Source organism: Ambystoma mexicanum, chromosome 2p, assembly GCF_040938575.1.
Source record: "Ambystoma mexicanum isolate Mex_15411 chromosome 2p, UKY_AmexF1_1, whole genome shotgun sequence".
Classification (NCBI taxonomy): Eukaryota; Metazoa; Chordata; class Amphibia; order Caudata; family Ambystomatidae; genus Ambystoma; species Ambystoma mexicanum.
In genome coordinates, this window is record NC_090923.1 from 52,500,604 (window position 1) to 52,522,104 (window position 21,501).

General features: G+C 46.3%; 1 protein-coding gene across 5 annotated transcripts in view; it reads left to right on the forward strand.

Annotated features, from left to right (window-relative positions):
* SETD5 (SET domain containing 5) overlaps window positions 1-21,501 on the forward strand; it is an 875,459-nt gene that overhangs the window by 485,965 nt on the left and 367,993 nt on the right. For 4 of the 5 annotated variants that reach the window (XM_069643234.1, XM_069643237.1, XM_069643235.1 and 1 more), the window contains exons 10-11: window positions 12,128-12,276; window positions 13,048-13,165. In XM_069643234.1, the coding sequence (XP_069499335.1) occupies window positions 12,128-12,276; window positions 13,048-13,165 (267 nt within the window). The remainder of the gene's footprint in view (window positions 1-12,127; window positions 12,277-13,047; window positions 13,166-21,501) is intronic. The other variant, XM_069643236.1, reaches the window with a different exon arrangement.

Genomic DNA, 21,501 nt, shown 5'->3' on the forward strand with positions numbered 1-21,501 from the left:
GCTGCTTGATTGCGCATGTGTAAATGTGAGGAAAAGTAAGGTAACTTGCATAGGACTTTTATTTTTATTTGATCAATGTATGCTTAGAACGACTTGATAGGGACAATAACATTTTTTAGCACACTATTCATTTGTCACCTCACGGTGTAGGAAGAATCTGTGTGCCATCCCAAATGAGTATTTACTGATTTAAAGAAACTGAGTGTGGATATTTTTAAGTATATTTTTGTTACATATATATTGCTCCCTTCCAAAGAAGGTTTATTCAACTGACTGTTAAATTAATAATTGTTTAATCAAGAAACCTGGAGTATAAGTGTTTATTTGAATGCTTGTCACTGGGAATCTGTCTGATCACCCTACAGCTCGCATTGTCCCCTCTTGCGATAAGCCCGGCTGCTCAGTCACTCTACCAACTTGTTGCTTATAACAAAGGTTGGGTTAACAATTACCAAGAGGACAAGGCTGGTGTAGTCTCCCACATGGTACTGCATATAATCTTGCTTAACAGGTGCTATACTGCAGCTGAGGATTCAGCCTGCAGTAGAAAAGCACAATGGTAGTAAAATTAAACCACTTCTTCCAGCCATTTTAAAGTAGTGAGGGTTACGTCTGAATCCCCCCAGCACTTTCATATAAGATCGGGTGGGCTGGACCTACAAAGAGAAAAGGTAAGTAAAGTCAATTTCCCTTTACTATTCTTGGGAACAGTAGTTCACACAAGAAAAGGTATTTAAACCTTATGAGAAATCTAAAGTGATTTATCTGTGACACTGCACTAAAGGTGTTGTGTGTCACCATACAAAAAGTAGATGCCTATGGAGTTTGTCAGACTCCAAAAACAGAGGAAACACATGATCTAGATCAGGTCAAAACACATGAGCGGGTGAGAAAATGGTCTCGCTCACTCCAGGGTTAAAATGAAAAAGTCCAGAAAAAAGAGCTGGGGTCTCTAAGGTTGAAGGGAATTGGCTCAGAAATGAAAATTCTCCCCAACACTGTGCCTGGCTGAAACCAGTGTAAGCTCTGCAGTTGGCTGTCCTTCAGGTCCGCCAACGCCCAGGTGATTGACAGCTCCATAGGAGTGAATGAATGGGATCCATCATAGGCCAGGATTTCTGTACCACAGGCAGTCTCTGCCACTGGAACTGGTCATCCAAAGTAGAAGACGAGCAGAGAGGCCTGCAGCACTTTCCAAGCACCAAAGAAATACTAGTGAAGCTCTGCTGCTGTCCTGACCCCGTTTTCAACTTGACTGGGATCATCCGCCAAGGATGACTTTCTCCTTTTGATCTGGTTGGATCAATTGGCCTCAGGTCCCTCTTTGATTTGGGCCATCCCCAGACTTCACCCGATCTGCGGAACACCAATACCTGGGGTACCTGGACCCTTTCTGAGTGCATAGTCATTATGTTAATGGGGCTTGCACGCCTCTGTGCGCGCACCCTCATAGCCCAACATCCCTTCCTGCAGGTCCCTCCCCTTGCAAGGAACTCATGACTTGGGTCTAGGCTTGCTAACATCAGTCACTCGATCCTTAATGCCTAAATTATGTGCTCACCACATCACCCGCTGTGTCTCACGTTACACACGTTCAGGAGACTATGCCGTTATCCAGGCTCCTACAACAGGAGTCCGCTCCTAGCCGCAACTGCCCTGCTCAATACAGGGCAAGTACTGCACCCACCTTCAATCTCCACATACCTAGGCGACCACAGCCTGTGCAGTCTCTGCTTGCTGACCCCACTACCAAAGCACTAGCCACGGAGCTCGGGGCTCCTTGGCTCTCACCGGTACTCAGATTACCTTGCAAATCTCCCTGGCATGCACAAGCGCCACAAACTACTGCTACCCGCTCTCTGCCACCCTCACTGACATTGCACTGACTTCTCGCGCTTAATTCTACGAGGATACAGTTCGGGTCTAGCCACACAATATGCACCTGTACTATCACGTGCTGCTTTCACTGTCATGCCTGTACCTACTTTCAATGCAACTGCCCTTGATGTCACACTATGTTCACTGATGCCTTCTCCTAACGCCACTATTGCCATGCCTGTACCTACCATGCCTTTAACTGACCATGATATAGGTACCATACCTGTAACTGATCATGTTTTCACACTAGTCACTTGTGCTTTAATCTACTGCCACCATTGCCATGCTTGTAACTACCCACAATGTGTGCCATGCCTGTAACTGCCCATGAAGTCACACTGCCTGCGCCTGTGCCACCATTCAATGATGCCACCTCCATGCCTGCCCTCAATATTCTTGAAACCGCCCATGACTTCACACTGCCTGTATCTTTGCGATCACCTGTTCTCATAGCTGCCACACTTGTGCTGACCAGTCCCCATGAATCCATACAGTGATTGCCAAACGCACAGCCTCTAACTCCTATGGCTCTACAATGCCTACATCCATGCCACAACCTCTGCCTGAACCTAGTGCCAGCCCCCCCCACCCCTCACCAAACTCAACAAACCCTGTACACCTAATCCCAGCTGCCCCTTTATCAACACCCGTTCACTCCCACCCCATGCGTTGGACGTTCAAAATCTAATCAGCTGCTGCCTAGAGCTCCTAATAATCCATGAAACCTGTCACCACAAAGTGTCTGGACCAGCCTTTATTTTTATTTATTTTATTTACTACATTTGTTACACGCCTAGACCCTAGGGTATCACGGCGAAGTTGGACAGCTTATCAAGTTTCTTAAACAGTGTTACAGTCAAACGGAAAGAATAGCATTTAGCCGAGATGGCTCTAAAATAAAGTGTAGTTACACAATTGATATGTTAGATGACTAGGAAGGAGGACCTACAAATTCAACTTACAGCCAATGCCATTGTTTGGGCCATGGCAGGATAGCATGAGATCTCAATATTGGTTAAACAACCAGGTTTTCAGCGCTTTTTTGAAACCTAAGATCGTTTCCTCGTTTTTAATGCTGAGAGGTAGGGAGTTCCAGAGGGTAGGGGTGAGGACTCTAAAGCTACTTCCTCCTGCTTTGGTACATTTATGCAGCGAAATTTCAAGCGGTGCCTTGTTGTTTGATCTGAGTGTACTACTGTTTTTTTCTTTATGGCATTGTTGAGGTAGCTAGGGGCTTTATTTGTTAGATTTGTGTACAACGCATAAAGTTTTGAAGATGATTCTGCCTTTGATAGGCAGCCAGTTTTCTCGCCTAATGTTGGTAATGTGATCTGATTTCTTTATACCTAGTGCAGCTGAGATCTTTATTCTGCAGTAGTTGTAGCTTACTGATATTGATGTTGGAAGTTCCTAGTAGGAGGATATTACAGTAATCGAGCTTGGTTAGGATCAGAGCTCTGGCCAATGTTATACAGTTGGAGGGTGTAAGGAATTGGCGGCTCAGTGTAATGAGTTTAGTTGTGTATGCGGTGGAGGATGAGAGGGCTTATATGTTTACTCATGCTGAGATTAGCATCTAGATATACACCAAGAGTTTTGACTTGTTTGAGTACTGGGATCAATGTATCAATAATGATGTGTGTAGTCTGGGTGGAGTGTGCCTATTCAAGATTGGGAACCTGCAGTGATAACCTCAGTCTTCTCATCGTTACGACAAACTGTTCATTTCCATCCAACTTTGAATGATGGCGTAGAGTTTATTAATGGTCTGGGTACCTTGGCCGTAATCCCCGGTGATGCGAGTAAGGATCTGGGTGTCATCTGCAAAGTTTGTCTATATGACACCCATATCATCTAGTGCTGAGAATAGGAGTTTTGTATAGGCGGTGTAGAGGGTGGGGCGAGAGGCATGATCCTTGGGATTCAGATGGGGATAGCTATGGGATCAGCCGCACCTTTACCGATGGTAACCCTGGACATACGTTCAGCTAGAAATGATTTCATCCAGAGTATGACGTTGTTGCCCTTGCCCTAGCAATCCCTCCTGGGTACACGATCTTCAGGCAGGACTGCCCCTTCAGAAACGAGGAGGGGTGGTGCTCATAGCAAAATAGACCATAGCTATTAGAAAGGTGGAAATAGAACTCGGTAACAGTGATTACCTTGTCCTCAAAGTCAACCCTTCCCCGAACTGCACTATTGCCTTACACATTGTCTACCATCCACCTGGGCCAGTCAGAAATTTCCAAGATGCCCTCATTCATGTCCTAGCAGACAACCTAAAAAAATCCACCAAAGCCATCCTCCTATTAGACCTCAAACTATGCCTTAATGTCCCCAACGACTCCCAAGCATCCTCTCTTGATAAAGCTCTATCCACCCTAGGGTTCAAACGGGCCATCACAAAGCCCACCCACATCAAAGGACGTACCCTTGATTGGGTTGCTCACCACAATTGCCCTCCCACCTCTACCACCATTTCTCCCATTCCATGGTCTGACCACCATGCAGTTAGCTTCGATCTTACCACCAAGGGGACCCCCAAGCAATAGTATCCACTACCCCCTGCCATCACTAGGAACTCCTGCCTGCTCACCAAAGACAGGCTCGCTCCTTACCTCTAGGTGCCTGCCCTCAAACCTGCCTTTTTCCAATGACCTGGGAAACTTTGGCAGTGTCCTTCAACACATCACCGAAACGGTTTTCGCCATTGCCCTGCTCATCCAAAGGAAAGCCAAACGCGTTAAGCACACAAATGCCTGGTACTGCCCTGAGCTTCTTGAGCTACGCACTAAGAAAAGGGCAGCACACTGCTCATGAAAGGTCAACCCTTGTGACTCCATCAAACTAATTTTCCAGAACATCTCCAGAGAATACAAATCCGCCATAATCAAAGCCACCTCTTTTAACAAGAGGATAGCTAACGCTAAATCAGATACCAGAGAGATGTTTGCCATCTTCAGGGAGCTGGAAACAACCACTCCCTCTCCGCCAACTTTTACCAAAGACAAAGACTGATGTAATGCTATCCAAACCGCCATGCTAGACAAACTTAACACCCTTCAAAACAACATCCTCGCCCAGCAAACAGGCCCTCAGCCACCAAATTGCCAACATCCAGAGTAGTTTTTACACTGATTCCGCCCCCCCTTCCATCGCCTTTAGTGAAATGAGCAAATAGTAAGTCATAGCCCTCCTTAAGTCCATCAAACCGTCCAAATGTAAAGGGAATGCTTGCCCTTCTCAACTCATCAAATAATGCGCCTCAACCATTGCCCCTTTCCTTACTGCTTTAATCAATGCCTCCTTCAGAACAGGCCAGTTCTCAACCTGCCTCAAGGAAGCCTGTGTATGCCCGCTCCTAAAAAAAAAAAAGACATTTTTAAAAACCTGCGCTCGACCAATCTTAGCCAATGTTTGAATGCAGAACTCTCTGGGAACACTACAAACAACTGACTACAGGTATAGGCAACCCAACCTTTGGTATAAGCTTGTACTACAGTTTTGGTAGCGTGTTGAGCAGCCAGGCTGATCGCAAGATGGGAAATGTGAACTGTAGTGGAGTTGCACAAAGATTCACAATTACAGGTATTCAAATACACTTCCACTCAAGGTTTCTTGCATAAACAATTATTCTATCAGTCAGTTATAAAGCCTTCTTCAGAAGGGAGCAATAGAATAGTAACACACAAATATACTTCAATACTGCACACTGAGTTTCTGAATCCGACAAGGCCCACAGACACAACCTACACCCACAGGTGACTTCAGTAACAAGGGTGCTGGGGACATTAATACCTTATTGTTGGCATTCAGAATACTCTTTAAGTAAAAGGCAAAAGTTATTAGAACATAAGAATTTACAAATAGTCATAAGCCGGGCAAATACTTTCAGATGGCACTTGGAAGAGTCATTCAATAGGCTAAGCCAAAGTCAGTAGGCCAAGGTCTTTGTATAGGATGCAGCACTTCAGGTAAGTAAATGGAAAAGTCTTTGCACAAGTTCTTAGGAGTCTTTGATAAAGAACTAAATGTGGGGCCACAAGCTGATTAGACTTGTGAGTTGCAGAAGTTACAAGCACTTCCACAGTAAGAGGCTAGTTTTACAGTACTTTAGTAAAGAAAAAGATGCAACTGAAGACTTCTGTTCCTGTGCAGCTCTGCAAATCTCACTGTCCCTGGGCCTCAGTCGTGGGGACAAGAGGGAGGACATCTGGGGACTCCTGCACTGTACTGGCACAGTCAAAGCTGGCAAACTTTACTTTCAGTGGCTTACGCGTTTCAGCTCCTTGCAGTACAGCAAATAGCAATAAGCGTGGTTCCTGGCTGTCGAGGTGAACTTTCCTCACGTTTGAGGTCCCACACTCGACTGAGTGCGGTCATGCTGGTCAGTCCTGCTTCGTGGGAGTCCGGAGGATCTTCCAAACGCTTTCGGCAAGCTTGCAAGCGATGCACACAATCTGGTGTCCCTTTCCCTGGCTCTTCAGTTTCCTGCAGCACCTCTGAGGAAATTCAACTAGCTCCTTGAGATGGGTGTACAGGTGGCTTACTTGGGAGCTGATTGGTCCCACCAACTCAAAGGGAGAAGTCGTCCTTGCAGGGCTTCTCTGTCTGCAAACTTGGTGTTTCGGAGCTGCAGCAGGGCTTCACCAGGCAAACCAATAGTCCAGGAGTTGCAGCAGCCGTCCTCTTCAAGCTCTTCTTCGGTTCCTTCGTCCAGTGGTCGACTCTGCCTTCCAAGCCAAGAGACTCGCCTTTTATTCATTTCTCTCCCATTCATTCCAGCCTAGCTGTCACTCGCCCAGCACGGTGGCTGTCCTTGCCGGACAGTCAGCCAGCCAATCGTCACAGTGCCTTTTGGTCTCTTAGGAGACAAAGCACAGAGTTTCGGGCACCTCCCTCACTTCCTGCCTACCCCAGACACTCTGGAGCCAGAGGCGGGTTTCACTCCTGAAGCTTGCCAAATGCGAAGGAACAAAGAGACCAAACCTGGTTTGGCACGCAGAGAAAAACTCGAAGGAACTTTCCACAAAGAAATGGCGAAAAAAGAATACCGGGGACCATTTTAACAAAGGAGGCTCAGCGCTAGTTTGAAAAACATGTCTCTTGATTTAACGTTACTAGAGCTGCGAACGGTTTGGCGGTCGGCGTAAATCATGGTGGTTCATTGCAAAACCACTGCCACCCGCCATTCTGAGAGGAAAAGGTAACATGTGAATGCTACATGAGTAACTAGACAGGGGATACTAAGTAACCCCTCCAGCACTCTATTGTAAGGTAGGGTGTGCTGGGTCTAGAATTTTACAGTACTAAGTGAAGTCAATTTCAATCCACTGTCCTGGGAAACAGTAGTTGAACCCAGCGAAGGTATTTAAACCTTGGGAAATTTGAAAGACTTTCCTGTGTTACTGCACTGAAGGTGTTTTGTGACACAATTGTAAAAGATGCCTATGGAGTTGGTTAGACTCCATAACCAAAAAGAAACAGTGTATGAACTTGCATCAAAGTACAGGAGCGAGTGAGAAAAGGGTCTCACACTCTCCAGGTACAAAATAAATCAAGTCCTCAAAATCCAGCAAAGTTGCTGGGGGTCTCTAAGGTATAGGGAATTAGCACATTTATGAGAATTCTCCCTAACAGCCAAACCATCCCATGGAATTACAGACCCATCACCACTGTCCCTTTTTCTTCTTAAACTACTCGACAAAGCAGCCTATCTGCAAGTCCAAAAATTCCTCGAGGCCAACAACCTTCTTGGTCTCTGGCAGTCTGGTTTCCGTCCGGGTCATGGCACAGAGACTGCATTATTAGACCTCAAAAACCAAATGGATGAATTTCAGAGACTCGGGCAAACCAGCCCTCCTTCTGCTCCTTGACCTGTCAGCGGCTTTTGATCTGGTGGACCACAAAGCCCTCTGCCAACTTCACCCCGTAGGCCATAGCATTCATCACCTCCCTTCTCCAGGATAGTTATGAAAGTATTTTCTGACCAAGCCTGCGCCCACCCGAGCCTCATCAAATGCGGAGTCCCACAGGGCTCATGCATTGCACCTACCCTCTACATCCTGTTCACAAGGCCACTGTTGAATCTCCTGGACGCGCTGGGCTTCCCATATACTAACAATGCTGATGACACACAGGTTCTCATCCCCGTCACAGGTGACTAAGAGTTGGACATGGTAACCCTCCACTCCATTTACTTCATTATCCAAACTTGGATGGCAGAAAACTGAATTAGCCTGAAAGGTGAAAAAAACGAGTTACTTCTAATTGGTTCCCCTCCAACCCTAATGAAACTTGACAAACAGTACAGGTCCTTCACGATCGAACACCCAAATCCCAGTCCCCAAGCCGTCAAAACCTACCTACCTACCTAGACTCCAACATCTCAATGATCAGACAGGTCAACATCATAGCGTCTGCCACAGCGTGCCACTCAAAACTGCTCAACGCAGCAAGACCCTTCCTATCGGAGCAGAACTGCCTAACTATAGCAAGAGCAATAATTGGGTTGCAGCTTGACTATTGTAACGCCCTCCTAGCAGGCACTTCAGCAAAATACATCTGTAATCTCCAGACTGTCCAGAATAATGCCCCTGGGGCTGCCACCGGCATCTCCAAAAGGGACCACATCTCAGCAACCAGGAGACTAGTTCACTTGCTTCCAATCAATGAGCGCATTATCTTTAAAACTCTCGCCATCACACACAAATGTGTCCAACACGACACCCCTTTACCTTTCACAGATAATCGCCAAACCAGTCACAGACAGACCCACCAGAACTGCCTGCACAAACCGAAACCCCATTCCTTGGACATTGAGGATTTGTGCATGTTGGGGAAAGTTCTCAAAAATGTTCCAATTCCCTTCACCTTAGAGATCCCCAGCAACTTTGCTGGATTTTGAGGACTTGATTTTTTTTTTTTTAACCTGGCGAGTGTGTGAACCTTTTTCCCACTCTCTCATGTGTTTTGAAAAGTGTTTTACTCTTGTGTTTCGTTTGGTTATGGAGTCTACCCAACTCCATAGGCATCATGTTTTCACTTGTCACACAACACCCTCGGTGCAGTGACACAGGGAAACGTTTTCAGGCTTCCCCAAGGTTTTAATACCTTCTCTGGGATAAACTACTGTTTCCCAGAGTAAGTAAAATGAAATTGACTTTACTAGTCTCTTTAGATTCCTAGACCCAGCACACCCTATCTTATAAGAGAGTGCTGGAGGGGTTACTTAGTGGCCCCTGTGCCTATAGACTCATGTAGCAGTCCAATGCTACCATTTCATCTCAAAGGCTGGTGGCAGTGGTTTACAACGAACCACCATGATTTTTCCCGATCGCGAACACCGGTAGCGTTAATATGCGGGAGCCATGTTTTTCAAGATGGCTTCTGAGCCTCCTTTGTTTAAACAGGTTGCGGTCGTCTTTTTTTGCCATTTTTGTGTAAAGGTCCTAGAGTTTTGCTCTGCGCGCCAAACCAGGTTTGGTTCCTTTGTTCATTCGCCTTTGGCAGGATTCAGGAGTGAAGACCGCCTCTGGTGCCCGAGTGTCTGGGGTGGGCAGAAATTGAGGGAGGTGCCCGAAATTCCCTGTGCTTTGTCTCCTAGGAGACCCAAATTTACTCTGGTGTGATTGGCTGGCTGTCTGTCCGGCAAGGGTGACTGACTGCTAGGCTGGAATGAATGAATGGGTGAGAACTGAATCCCAAGTTCACCTCGACGGATAAGTCCCTTCAAGGACGACTTCTCCCTTTGAGTTGGTGGGACCAATCAACTCGACAGTAAGCCACCTAGACACCTTATCTGAGCTGGTTGAAGTTCCTCAGAGTGCTGCAGGAAACCGTATAACCAGGGAGAGGAACACCAGTTTGTGTGCTTTACTCCAGCTACAGGAATTGAAGATTTGCCAAGTCGCAGCTTTTTGACCAGTCCCAGTGCAGGAGTCCCCTGATGTCCTCCCTTTTATCCCCACGACTGAGGCTCACGAACAGCACATCTGCAGGAACTGTCAGGAACAGAAGTCTTCAGGTGCGTCTCATTCTTCATTTGTAAGGCACTGTGAAACGAGACTGAGCGTACTTGCCTCTTGCGGTGAAAGTGCTGGAAACATTTGCAACTCGCAGGCCTAATTAGCTTGTGACCCAACATATAATTCTTCTTTTTACAAACTACTTCTGAGAGCTTCTACAAAACCGTTTTACCCTATCCAATACTTTAGTCCATTGACTTTGGCCTAGCCTATTGAATTGACTCTTCTGGTGAACTCAAAGTATCTGCACTGTCTAAGAATAATTGTAATGCTTTGATGTTCTGAACCTTTTCCTTTTTGCTCCTCCTTCAAAGTAGTCTGAATGCCTCAAACTTAAGGAGTATAGTACTGAAGTATATTTTTGTATATCTGCCTCCTAGTGAATGTTTTATAACTGACTGCTGAATAAATTAATAAGTGTTTAACCAAGAAACCTTGAGTGTAGCAGTTTATTTGTACACTTGTGATTGTAGACCTCTGTGTAACATCATTACTGCTCATATTCCCCTCTTGAGATAAGCCTGGCTGCTCGGCTCTGCTACCAAAAACTGTATAGTACAGACTTATACCAAAGGTTGGTTTGCTTACACCTGTAGTCTTAGTTGTGTGTAGTGGTCCCAAAGGGTACTGCATACAAACTCTGCCTAACAGCGCAGGAAGCTCCAGCTTCCCTGTCATGTCCGCAGCCCACTAGAACTCCCTACCACCACACCGCAGAAGCATTGACTCCCACAGAAAGGTATACAAACTGTTTTAACGTGGCTTTGACCGGCTACATAGCCTTGGCCAACCACACACTTCTCGTTCTGTGCTTTGCTACCCTCCTTGCATTGTAGGATAAGGCATCATATAACCAGCCTTTATCTTCCACTTCTACATTGTAAGGCTTCACGCTCACTGTAAACCCTGAGCACAGCGTTTGGTCAATGTAACTATGACACTTTCTTAAACAGCGCCTCGATGTCTCTGTGCTGCTAGTGCGCATTACAAATTAAAAAAATAAAAAGGTGCAAAAACAATAAATCGCTGCTGGGGGCTGAGATGAATCCTTTGCTGGCGACACCTTCTCTTGATGACTGACGCAGAAGTCCACTGAAGGTTCCTCCTTTTGTCACCACGACAGAGGAGCAGGACATCAGTTGTTCAACGCTGCATCAAGAAGGCGACCAGCTAAATCTTTTACTTCTCTCCAGGTACTGTGGGGCTTGAGTTACACTTACTGAAGGCCATTTTTGTGCTCTTTTGCTTTAGGGAGTGCGGTTTTCCATGTTTGGGAGTTGACCAACTCTACTGTGCATGTCTTGCAGCCTGTATACCTACATACCCTTGTTTTCATGTGCTTTCGACCTCAGCAACTGGTTACTTAGACTTCCTATACCATTCTTAGATTGTTACATAGTTACTTACCAGTTGGAAGCTGTGTTCTGTCTAAATTTTCCTTTCACCTTGCACTGTATTTTGCAAAGGTGATGCATACAAGTCCTTTTACTGACCTTAACTGAAGTCACTGTGTGGATATGGAAAGTTAGTCACCTGCATTATTATTTTCCAAATCCTATTCCATTTTTAATTGAATGTTATTAGTAGTTGCTGCATTTTACAGCTCACATTCCTCCCTCCTAAGATGAACCTGGTTGTTCTGCCACTCTAACGACTTGGGTAGTACAGGCCAATATTAGAAGTAGAGGCCCTAAAACCAAGAGAAATCTTATGAAGTCTAACCCCAGTTGGACTTCATAAAAAGTACCTAACACTAACAAACCTAGGTTGTCTGCTATTCCAGTGGACCTTGATCTGAAACAGTGACCACCTTGTGCCTCTCCACAAAAGGCACTGCAAGAACCTATTCCATAGTTACTACTCTATTTTATTGCTGTTTAACATATCTTAACAGATAGTTTTAGCTTAACTTGTTTGTTGTGTGGACATTGCATTATGGAATTTGACATTTTTAACCACCCTACTTCATGAAGAGTTTCACCTTTCCACGTTTACTACTAGTGGCCAGGTGGACTTCAGGAATGCCATATTGCTTAGTTGTGGGTAGGACATTTGCGCCCTGGACACCTAACTCAACTGCCAAGTTTCCGCATAAAAATGAACTCTAGTTTGTACTACTGTTGCTTTCTGGTCTTGATCGTGATTAAGGCGTTGTTTACTGTGATTTTGGAGAAAAGTTCAATTTTTATCAAGTGGATCAGTTCTCGTCTATTTCTTGTCAGTTGCAGCTGGGAAGAGTGACCAGAGTGCAGAAGCATCGCAAGATCCTCCGAGCAGCACGGGATCTGGCGTCGGATGCCCTCATTATAGAGTACAAAGGGAAAGTCATGCTACGGGAGCAGTTTGAAGTCAACGGGCACTTTTTCAAAAAGTAAGCATGCTATTTATACATAGGTCCAAAGTAAAGTCTTGGACTATACTTGGTGACTCAACACCCTGAGATGTTAAAATATTTGATCAAAGATAAAGGGAGCAACATCTGGTTCCCTTTCTATCCTCGTCAGCGGTTTGGACTACTCTCCTTTTAAGGATCTTCTATTTTGAGAATGGCTGTGACATAACTATCATCCGACATGGATAGCTTACAGACATCCATATTTATCTGTCGCACACTTCTTCCCTCTCATTTGCCTCCAACACAGTCGAGGACCATTGTGACCCCTCCTTCCTCGCGTCTACTTTGAACTCCATACAAGGCCCGATGTCGCTCCCACCTAAAGGCCCATTGTTTACTGCAGCCCACGTGGAGATGGAAATTACCTTTCATATAAAGGACCACTCCATGAAAGGCAGACCCTAATTTGCTGACCGACTACAATTGCGTTCATGACTGGGTAGCACATGCTCTGCAGCTGTCTGTGCCAAGATGCAATACAAATAGCAGACATTGGGCTTTTTCAATCCCAGATGCCCTAACCTAACCTGCTTGCACCTACACGTGTTCAGGACAGTGTATTTTAGTGAAAGAAGCTGGTGTTGGGTCTGTGAATCTCGGGTGATTGGAAGGAGAATGGTGGTCACGTGTAGGGCTGAGGATTGTTTTAACAGGCAAAGTTTGGCGGTTAGCTGAAGTTCCAAGGACAATGAGCTGGCTCAACATGCATTTTTAGAATTAATAAACATTTTCTTTTTTCCCCCCCAGGCCATATCCCTTTGTGCTATTTTATTCGAAGTTCGCTGGTTTGGAGATGTGTGTGGATGCACGCACCTTCGGCAACAATGCTAGATTTATCAGGCGTTCCTGTACTCCCAATGCTGAGGTAAAACATCTATGAGTGTTATATGTGAAATCAGACCTAAGGCTTAATCAGATTTGTCTGGGTGGGCAGAAGTGTTTAATTTTTTATTTAAAGGTGGTATTGACTTAGTAAAGTGGTCTTCATCTGATTGTGCTTGTAAGATCTTAACTAAAATTGAGTGGGCGAACATAATCTTGCTCTCGCATGAAGATAGGTGTGCGAAGACTAGGATGTATAACTTATGGATTGACAAGGCTGTGATTGCAATTAAGTTGATCCTCCGAATTTGGAAGACGAGGAAGAAACCTACGGCTGATGACTGGTTGATGGAATTACAAATATTGTCACATTATGAGAGGATCTAATTGGAAAAAAAAGGATAAGGAAGAGGTGTATGTCATTATGGGGACCGTTTGATGATCTTTATGGATGAAGCTGTGGGATATTGGATGGAACAAGTAGTGTGGGTTTTTGTTTTTTTTTTCTCCATCTTTCTCTTCTTTTCTCTTGTTTATGTTGTCTGATGTTTGTCTGTGGTGGTAATGAGTATATTTGGTGGTGATTACTTCTACGTTTCATGTAAGGGGTTTTGATTTCCCGAAATCTATATTGTGGATGTTCAAGAAGTATGGATTTACATGTTTATTGTGAAATCTTGTTAGATATATGCACATTTGTTGTAATTTGACGGAAATTCAATAAAGAAACATAAAAAAAAAAACACTTGATGTCAGGTGGTGGGACAAAAAAAGATGACTGGGTGTGGACTCGTATGGATTTTAGAGTGTAGGAAAATGGCACTGGCGTCTGATGCCCTTCATGGCTGTCTGTACATTTCACACTGGCTACCAGTGTGCATTAAACACAGTGCTATGGCTTTACTCTGCAACTGGTGGTAGTGATACTTTAATTGTAATAATATACGTGGGGAAACATTTACTTAACTGTAATGGGACATGGATGGAGATTAAGGGGTGAGACGGAGAAATTAGTGTCGCTGTGTAGAAGACAAACCAGGCAAATGCTTAAACTGCTGGCTGCAAAAGATAGCTGGCACTCAAATAAAATTAAAGGTGTAGGTAGGGCCTACGTCACATGTCCGTCCCTATGCGCGCCAGGCCCATATCTTACCCCTAGGACACCAATGTTCCACACCCAGACCTTGTTCCACCTACTGGGCGGGTCGTTATTTTGCTGTGATGTGACTCCCTCCTTTTTTTGGGGCGTTACTTTTTGCTGGCCATCCCTTTTTTTCTTAGCTGTATACGACTGGATTCAAACAGTGCATCCGTTGTCGGAAGCAATTTTCTGCAGCAGACTTCCCCATTTTTCCTGTGTCCGGTGTTTGGGTATACATCACCCTGTGAGTACCTGTGTCTTCTGCTGTGGGATTCACCCGAGGTATCTGTGGACTAGTCTCTCCATGTTACTGCTGGGACCATTACTGAAGATGACAGAAGGTATTGTATGCAACATGAGGGATGCTGACATGGGTAAGATGGGGACCATACCTTCAGGTGAGGTACGTGTTTCGGCACCAACCTTTGGTACCCAGCGGAAGACTGCCTCCTCAGTTCCGGGGTCTTCACTTGAAAGTTTAGGGGTGGCAAAGCACTAGTACCTCCAGGTGCGAAAGGGTCTGAAAAGATCCACTCGGTACTGGAAGATTTGTTCATACCAGACAAAATATTTAAGGTACTGGGGGGAAAAAACTCTATATGCTCGGTAATACATTCAGGAAATCGTTCCTTCAAAGGGGCGCATGGCCCCAAGGTTGATTCGATACCTTCCGATTCCCCTGTATCTGCCACAGCGGCTACTGAAAGTTAAACCTTCCAGCACTCAGTACCAAAAGAGAACATCTCTTATCCTCTGCTACCGCAGTTGATCCTTAGAAGTCACAGATCTCCCCTCACAAGAGGCATAAACATTCTCACTCGAGATCCAGTCTGGTATAGACTTCTCCAAAGAAGCAGAAACGGGGGTGGGGGGGGGGGGGAAATCACCCGTAGCCTCGATCTCCGATTTGGTACCGGAGAGTCGGAACCATAATTCCATTCTTGTTTCTGATTCAGAAGACTTTACTGCATCAACATTTTTTACAGTTTGTTAGGCAAGATTATCTTACGTAACCCTGTGGGAGACTACACTAGCCTTGTCCTCTTGACAATAGGCAACTCAACCTTTGGCTGATCAATCACTCTACCAACTATACAAACCTATAACAGACTTACCTCAAGAGGGGGGGGTCAATGTGAGCTGTAGAGGTGTAACAGATTCAGTGACAGGTATTCTAATAACACTTATGTTCCAGGTTTCATAAAATTATTTATTTAATGAAGCCATTTTTAAAAAGAGCATTCTTGAGAAAGGGGCAATGGCACAATAAAATACACTTACAAATACCCTTTTGGAAACTCTCTCACACACTCTCACTCTCTCACTCACTCACTCACTCACTCTCTCTCACTCTCTCTCTCTCTCACACACACTCTCACACACACTCTCTCACACACACTCTCTCACACACACTCTCTCTCACACACTCTCTCACACACTCTCTCACACACACTCTCTCACACACTCTCTCTCACACACTCTCTCACACTCACTCTCTCACACTCACTCACACTCTCACACACACTCTCACACACTTTCTCACTCTCTCTCACACTCTCTCTCACACTCTCTCTCACACTCTCTCTCACACTCTCTCTCTCTCTCTCTCTCTCTCTCTCTCACACACTCTCACTCTCACACTCTCTCTCTCACTCTCACTCTCTCACTCTCTCACACTCTCTCTCTCACTCTCTCACACTCTCTCACTCTCTCACACTCTCTCACTCTCTCACACTCTCTCACTCTCTCACACTCTCTCACTCTCACTCAACTTCTCTCGTGCCCCCTCTTACAATACTGGAATTATGGGAAAAGGTTAGGGAAGGAAACGATAGTTAACAAGTTTCTCAAACAGGTAAGCACTTTAGAATCCCCAATGAAAATATAAGTTAACCCTTTCCCAGCTATGCAAGTAACTTATGTATGACTTTTTAGAGGGACAGATCTACACAGTTGGAGGGTAAGAAGAGTCTACGGGGATCCAGGACAGCCAATGTTACTTGAGCAAAGTCTAGAGGAGCTGAGACACTTCCTGAGGATAGCACAAACGTCTTGCACAATGTTAGTTTTTCAGTAAAAAAAAAAAATCACTGTTGGGCCACAAGCTTGGCGGCTTGTGAAGAGCAAGGATGCAAGCAACTCTGCAAAGGGCAACCAATGCAAGTCTCCAGTGAGAGCAAGTAAGCTACACACAAGACGTAAGTACCTACTAGTTAAACAGTACCTTGAGTCTGAAGGTTCCAGCTGGCTTCTGTTCCTGTTGTAGTCCTGCAGATCCTGTTGTTCCTGGGTGTTGGGGAGAATTCTCAGAAATGTGCTAATTCCCTTCTGCCATGGAAACCCCCAGCTCTTTTGCTGGACTTCAGGACTTTTAATTTCTATCCTGGAGAGGGTGAGACATTTTTCCCACTCATGTATTTTTATTTGATTTGAACTGTTTCTTTTGGTTTTGGAGTCTGACAAACTCAATAGGAATCATCTTTTTACATTGTGACACACAGAACCTTCAGTGCAGTGGCACAGGGAAGTCTTTCTGATTCCCAAAAGGTTTAAATACCTTCACTTGGTTAAACTGTTTCCAAGAGCAGGAAGTGAAATTGACTTACATTTGTAACTTTCTAGACCCAGCGCACACTCTTACCATAGGATGCTGGAGGGGTTACTTGGTATCCCCTTTGTCTAGTTTACATTTCTACAATTAATGGCTGGTGGCTGTGGTTTACTTTTTGCTACCAGTGTGTTTTTCTACTGTGCGCTGCAGTAAAGCAGCCATGCCTGTCAATTTTGTCAATGTCCCTGGTCTTTTTCGCGATTTCTTGTTTGAAAGGTCCTTCTTGAGATTTACTCTGCGTGCCAAACCAGGTTTGGTTCCTTTGTTCGTTTTCTTTGGCGGGATTCACTGGTAAACCCCGCCTCTGGCTCCAGTGTGTCTGGCAGGTTAGGAAGTGGGCGAGGTCCCCGACATTCCCTGTGCTTGATCCCTTCAGTTACAGGAATGCATCCAAAGGTGATTGGCTGGCTCGCAGTCCTTGGAGGCTGCGAATGAATGGGAGAAACCTGCATAAAAGGCGAGGTCTTTAAGACAGAAGGCAGTCTCCACCACTGGGCAAATGAATAAGAGGAAGAGATGCCTGCTGCAACTCCTGGAGTGTTGGTTTGCCCGGTGAAGCCCTGCTGCTGTGCTGAAGCGCCAAATTCGCATCGGCTAGAGAAGCACTGCAAAGGATGACTTCTCCTCTTGGGTTGGTGAAAGTGAACCCCAACTTATAGGGGCGCCCCTTAAATATATTGGGGTACCTTTGATCAGGCTCACACCAGAGCAAATGCACTCCTCTAGGGAATTAAGGGCATTAGTCCATCTTGCAAGGATAACAAACTTTAATCTTTACAGAAAATGAGGATAGGAGCAAATGACTCTGCTCCTCAATGGTCTGGTCTGCTCCCCAACCGCTGCAAGCTCCTGTAGACTGACAAGCAGGCGTCTTTTATATACTGTTCAACTTGGTCACTGGATGCTCGCATGACTCATCCAAAACTGTGCTTCCTTAAAGGTGATGCTGCCAAGTCTTTCTTAATCAGCAATTTCTGGCATCTGTACTACTTAACATATTAATACCTTACATAGGCAGCCCTGCAGACTTTTACAACCCTCTAGGCCTAGCCCCCAGGAAAAGCTAAACGTTTTTATAACTAATTTTCATTCATATTCCACTCATCTTACTCATATTTTTATGTGGTCCTACATTCTCTTTTAAACCAGATTTCATAATTCTTTGTCATGCATTCAATCTGTACACTCCCCATTTACAATACATGGGCTTTTGATGGACAGGGAACAGCTGCTCAGACACTTTGTGTGCTCTGCCGGAGCTAGCCGGCCCCACGCTTTGCCTGTAGTCTGTTTTTAGCACAGGCTGCATTCTTTTTGGCACAGAGGATTCTGCGGTTTACCTTGCTTTGAGAAAAGCACACTACATTTCAACAGTTTTACAAATATATTCAGCTAAATAATTATTTGTGCCTTATATTTAAATCCTAACTATCTTTATTTGGTGACCCTCCTCCCCCTGGACTCTTGTAGTGCTTAGAAAAGTTAACAGAAGTCTTGCCTCATTCTAAAGCGCTTGGTAATAAAGAGAAGCACTAGGCTCCTTCCCAATAGTGGGACCAATCGACCTCCAGATGAACTCTGGAAATCAACTTGGAGCTCGCTGTACTTCCATTGCTGCTTCAGGAACCGATTGCCAGGGAGAGGAATGCCAGAATCGAGAGCATCAAGTCAGACCCGAGCTCCAGGAAGATCCTCTGACTCCCACGAAGCAGGACTGAACAAGCCTGAGCCACATCAAGAGTGCTCGACCCCAGATGCGAGGAAAACCCCTAAGGTACCCGAGAACCTCAGTGGTGCTATTAGCAAGAAGCTGAAAGCGAAGAGCTGCTGATTTGAAGTGTGCCAGTTGCTGCCGCCGACCTTCAAACCGTAGTGCATGAGTCCCCAGACTTCATCACTCTTGTCCCCACGACTCTCGCCCAGGAACTAAAGGATCTGCAGGACCTACAACAGGAACAGAAAGCGGCTGGAACACATTTCTTCAGACCTACAGTACTCTGAACTAAGTTGTCGTGTAGCCTTGCTAGCTCGCAGTTGAGACTTGCCTTGGCTGCTTTTTGCAGAGTTGCTTGCAGCTTTGCCCTTCACAATCCTCCCAGCTTGTGGCCCAACAGTGATTTCATTTTCTACAAAGATTTCTAAAACATTGTTCAAGACTTTTTACTTAACTTCAAGAAGTGCTTTAGCACCCTTAGACTGTGCAAGTGACATTGGCTGCCCTGGCTTCCTGAAAGACTTCTAACCTCTGACATTGTGCTTTAACTGTCCCCCCAAAAAAGTCATACATTTATTTGTATAGCCGGGAAAGGGTTAATCTACATTGAATTGGGGGGTTCAAAATACCTTACCTGCTTAAGAATATTTGTTGACGATTGTTTTATCTCCTAACCTTTTCCTTTTGACACCAAACTCAGTATTGCTCTAAATATACCAGTGATATAATCAATGTTCAGTGTCCTGGCTATTTAAGTCACCTCAGGGTATAGGAAGTGTCTGTGTGCCATTCCAAATGGGTATCTACTGGTTTATTGAAACTGTGTATTTTTGAAGTATATTTTAAGTGTTATAGGCTCGCTCCCTTCTAAAGAAGGCTTATTCAACTGACTGTTAAATTAATAAATAATTGTTTAATCAAGGAACCTTGAGTAGAAGTGTTACTCTTACATCCCGTCTCCTTTCCTCCATACTGCATGGATGTCCCTTGCGAGGGACAGACAAACCTTTTCACCAGAAAAATCTTCTTCCACTCTAAATTTAGAGGCGCGGCCCTGGGAGCATGCGCTGCCCTGACTCTGCCCTCCGGCGCCACACCTCAGTCCCTTTTTCCATGCTGATGAGAACGGGCCGAATTCACCAGTGCTCCTGGGTTTGGCTTCGACCATGTAATTTCACGTGCAGATTCTTCCTCTATTCTTTTGTCTTTTTTTTTTTTGTTCAGTAGGTACTTGGTCTTCAGACGCCACAGCTCCTCCCTGGCGCGTGTCGACTGCGACAGGGTTCAGCAGGTGCGCATACTGCAAAGGGCCTTTTCCAACTTTAGATCCCCACAACATCTGCCTATGTTGCCTTGGCCCAGACCACGGTTGGTAAGTCTGTTCGGCGTGCGGCTCGCTGTCCACGAAAGCGCTGAAGAACAGACTAGCCAGGTGGAGGGAGCTCTTCAGCGGTCTCCTTCTGAAGACCTCCAGTTTCTTGAGCCGTTCCAGGCCAGAGGTGTAGGGCCTATAGTTTTATCTGCACCTTGCAAGGGAGACTCCTTCCCAGGGACTCTCTTACGCAGGAGGGACCGAGCGGGTCCTTTCACCAACTCTCGCACTGAGGTTGTCACAGCTACAGGCCTTCCGGCTGAAGAGTCCTCGGATCCTCCCGGTGTCAGGGTTGAGGGGCCGAGGGGCTCTTTTACCGGGCTTGCGCCCGAGGGGCTCTTTTACCGGGCTTGCGCCCGAGGGGCTCTTTTACCGGGCTTGCGCCCGAGGGGCTCTTTTACCGGGCTTGCGCCCGAGGGGCTCTTTTACCGGGCTTGCGCCCGAGGGGCTCTTTTACCGGGCTTGCGCCCGAGGGGCTCTTCCCTTGTACTGGCATCATGGCCGAGGCACGACACACTGTTACCGGCAGTACGTCCGAGGAGGGTTCCTGAACGCAGCTCTAACGACCTCCGGGTCGAGGTTAATACACCTACCGGGCACGTGTCCGAGCAGCGGGACAAGTCGCGCACCTCACACAGAAGACACTTGGCAGAGGATCGCAGCAACGGGCTGAGCAACACGTTACAGCCACGTGGTAGCCAGCTCAACAAGATGGCCGACAGGCCAGAAAGGGATACCCGTTTGACGCCTCTGCAAGTCTTTGGTGAGTATCGAGGTGGGACAGTCATCGGGTACGTGGCCTACGGCCTACCCTTCTTATGCGCAGGGCTGCTTCCCCTTGCGTCCGTATGATCAGAGTCGCAGCGGCCTCCGTTGCCTCTAGTAACCCCTTCAGTGCCCTCTTCGGCCAGTGAGGACCGGATCTTTGAGAGGTTCCTTGGACTCATGAAGTCTCCTGATATGGGGGCTATCCTCAAGGATGCTGTCGGGGAAGTCCTCTCCGCTATTCTAGCGGCACCACAGACTCCTCTGCCGACGCCTCAGGCCCTGGCGCAGCCGGCTCCTCAGCCTACTCCACAGGCAGTTCCATACCAGCCTCTGCCCCTTCCTCAGCCTCTGGCGGTGGTCCTCGTGACCCTGGCTCAGTCTCTGGATACTGCTCCTCCACAGGATCCCCCAGACCCACAGGATACTGATGAGGAGGATCCTGACACACCATCGGCCAGGGCCTTCCATGAGTGTATCGCGGGCCTGGCTGAATACCTGGGCCTACCACAGCCACAGGTCGAACAGCCAGCGTAGGGCGTCCTTGCTGAAGTCCTCACAAGGCACCCTTCCGCCAGAACGGGAATTCCACTGCAAACAGATTTAGTCTCCCTCGCCAAGTAGGGTTGGCTCAAACTCCACTCTGTCCAGCCAGTCAACCGCCGCCTGGGCACCAAGTACAGGCTGATGGAGGGGGATACACTCTTGCTCTCCTCCCATCCTCCGCCACACTCCTCGGTCATCGCTGCAGCATCACTGTACTCCAAACCTCAGTC